Below are 3,558 nucleotides of genomic sequence, written 5' to 3'. Positions count from 1 at the left end.
CTCAACATCTTTAAACAAACCTTATTCAGGGACCTTTTGAGTGGGATGGGCTACTCGACCTGAACAAAATTCTAACTGGGTCCCACCTGCAAGGTCATGCGTTGTTTATCTTGATATGAGATCACCATGTCACGCACATATGGTTGTGATGCATGTGCCTGGTGTACCCTTATCATACAGGTAGTCATAATGGGCATACTGGGCTTCGCATATTTTACCCCAGTGTCACTTTGATGGCATGCTTTGCTCTCTCACTCAATAATAATAATAATAATTATTATTATAATAATAATAATAATAATAATAATAATAATAATAATAATAATGATGATAATAGTAATAATAATAATAATGGTTTCTTACCTTGAATGCAGTGTTTATGGTAGCATCCACATCATGGTGGGACAGGTTTTGGGGATAGTCACTGACCTTGTATGTAATTTCACGATGCTTCCACTTTGACCCTAAAGATTGAAAAGACAAATATACAAATATATATACAAACTTAAATGCCACTGGCACAAAGTGTCAGTTACATGGCAGTGGCATCAGTGTGTGTGTGTGTGTGTGTGTGTGTGTGTGTGTATGTGTATTAGTGTATATAAGAGGTTGTCATCCAAGCTGTGTTCTGTGAGGCACAACTGCATATTCAGAGTAATCTAACGTATGTATATAGATGTTCTATTTTGAATGAGATGTACATAACATTTCCAAGTTATTGGTGATGTTGTGACTATGATTTTGTGGTAGTGATGATATGGTGTCATGAAATCTATTACTCTGTGAGAAAATTTCCCAGATCTTTCATTTAACAGAATGTTTTAATACATGCTTCATTCACTGACCACTTACCTTGTAAAGCAAATCTTCGCTTGCGACGTGGAGAAATAGCTTCTCTCAGACCTAAACTTGGTGCATAATTCATATCTGGAACACCACATCGTTTTTTCCTCATCATTTTGAATGTACTTTCATCAAAGAAACCTGCAGAAAATAGAACAAAATATTATAAACCAAATCTTCCTTAACCATTCTCATACTGACCCACCTGAAACTCTCCTGGTTCTATGATAAAAATTCTTTGTTTAAAAGCAATCTAAATTTAAACTTTTCATCAAAATTTCCAAACACCTGATTAATAATGAGAAATTTGTTTGACTAAATTCTTCATTATTTTCAAAATTATCTGAAACAAAGGCAGTGTATTTCAACAGAAATGGGGTAACAAAAGGGTTAACTAACAAGTCCCTATCTCTCCCACACAAACATAGCAATAACACCAATAAACTCCTCGATCTCAAACACTGTATTGATGTGTACACCTTCACCAGACATACAGAGACATAGGTTACTGTCATGTTACCTTGCCCACATTTATTGTGGTCATCACCACAACTTACTGCTATACATTGAGTGACTACACAATAGAGAAGTAACAAGCATGTTCAGACAATAAACACAGCCTTACATATGATAAACCTGGAGTGTGCAGTATATTCTGCTACTTGATGGAGTTGTGGTATATAAAGGAAACAATGATTGTGTGGATCCCACATAGTCGTTATTTCTTCAACTACTTAATGATATTCTACACATGTAAGTTAGTTCACCTCTTGGCATAGTGTCGACATATACTAACAATGGAATTTGTTGCTGTCATACCACAAGCTTACCTAACAAAAATTCTAATTTGAAAAACCATCCTGCAAGTGAATTGTAAAACTAGGAACATGCCACATGAAGTGCCTGAGGTGGGCAGTATGGGACACCACTGAATCTATATAAGAGATACAGCCTGTAACATAGGTGAAAGGATGAGTGACAGATGAGCAGGCAGGTGGAAGAAAGGGAGTGTAGGGTTATGCTGAACAACTTTCGACAAAACTGTACACACTTAAGTAAGAAAATAGCAAAGAAACTTTACAAGAGTATGGCTTGATTATAGGAAAGCATTCAACTCTATTTCCCATTCATGGTTGTTGATGTCTCTACACTTGGCAAAAGTATTTGCTACCTGAGTTGCTGTCACTGAGAGGCTCAGAAAAACCTGGAAAATAATTCTCACACTTACAGATAAGAGTGGAACAATTGTCTCCTATGTTATAAATATTTCAAAGGGAATATTCCAAGAAGGTAGTCTTTCTGTAATCCTGTTCATTTTGGCATTAAATCCATTATAATTTCTGTTGCAAAAACCAAATGGCAACATGCAAAGGTAGAGATATCAATATAATCCATAATTTCTTTGTGAATGACCTGAATATTTGTGCTAAAAATGTTAACAATGCCAAAAAACAACTGGAGTTATAACATTTTCAGCTGACATAGAAATGGAATTTGATAAAAAAAAAAAAACGTTTTTATTTGATTGTTGAACAAGGAATGTCAATTCCCTGAAACCCAAAACCTTTGCATCGACAGTTTCACTATCTCTTTTGCTCCACACAAAGAATGCAGCAAGTAACTTAGGCATTGATGAAAACATATGCAAAGGTGCTGTGAATAAGGATAGAGTGACCCAAGAATATTATAGCAGATTTAGTAAACTATGGCTGTCAGAATTCTCCTCTTACAAGACATTATCCCACAATACTTTTGCAGTATCAGTGCTGATTCTTGAGATTTTCAAACAGTTTGTAGAGGAAAGCCACTTCATAAGCATTAAAACCCACAAGAATCTGACATCCACTGGCAACTTCCACAGAAACAGTAATATCAACAGGCTTTACCTGCAAAGAGATAAGGGAGCTAGCTGCATGAGGTCAATGCAGACAGTCTTCGGATATCATACAGTTTCTCTCAGATAGCACCTGCTAAACAACAGCAGTAAAAATGAATACATAAAAACAGAGTGCTGAAAAACAAAGAAAATAAAATCCTATGTGTCAGCAGTGAGCTGCTCCTCAGGAAGCACTCTCTTCCTGGTGATCACCCATACAACCCAAAACAGCTGAACTAACATATCTCAAAGAAGACCTGGATATAAAATGTAATATTAGCATGAAGTGCAATCTCTCTTGGACTTGTAATTGCTACATCACATTTTGAAATCTATGCATTTGCAATCCTAGAACAGGAGATTACTAAAAAATATAGAAAACAAAAGAGACAATGAAACCCTGCAGTCTGTATGACGGTACTGAAGAAAAAGAAAGATGATCACATGAGGAAAAGAAAGATGGACGATGGTCACGTGTACAGACTGCACATATTCCTATCTATCTCCTCTTCTATCTTTTCTCTTGTCAAAGACAATATTTCTCCAGCATTCACTACTTTACCTCCTCTGGTCAATTGACCCTCCATATTCATTTTCATTTGGTTTCCTTGTATTTCTCCACTGTCCTGTTTTTGTTTCCAACTTTGACCCTCCACAAATCCCAAATTTTATTTTGGTTCGCGGGAGCAACTGCCTTCAAAGTCTTATATTGTCTTTCAATGCTCGAAATAAGGAGTAGAAGGACAACTGACAACTGATGAAGGGTCGTTCTTTATGTTACTTGTCTTGTTTTCCATTTGTTTTTCTCATTGTTTGCGTACCCAACTTTATTTTCATAT

The 3,558-nt window shown here is 36.1% G+C and overlaps 1 protein-coding gene across 1 annotated transcript in view; it reads right to left on the bottom strand.

Moving 5' to 3' along the window:
* Positions 1 to 3,558, bottom strand: part of LOC106873152 (collagenase 3) — a 38,005-nt gene that overhangs the window by 20,046 nt on the left and 14,401 nt on the right. Inside the window, exons 3-4 of the mRNA XM_014920379.2 lie at positions 853 to 984; positions 364 to 464 (exon numbers count right to left, since the gene is read on the bottom strand). Of these exons, the coding sequence (XP_014775865.1) occupies positions 364 to 464; positions 853 to 984 (233 nt within the window). The remainder of the gene's footprint in view (positions 1 to 363; positions 465 to 852; positions 985 to 3,558) is intronic.

This window comes from Octopus bimaculoides, chromosome 25, assembly GCF_001194135.2.
Source record: "Octopus bimaculoides isolate UCB-OBI-ISO-001 chromosome 25, ASM119413v2, whole genome shotgun sequence".
Taxonomy (NCBI): Eukaryota; Metazoa; Mollusca; class Cephalopoda; order Octopoda; family Octopodidae; genus Octopus; species Octopus bimaculoides.
Note: the sequence above shows the minus strand (reverse complement) of the source record. Positions and strands in the feature narration are given on the sequence as shown.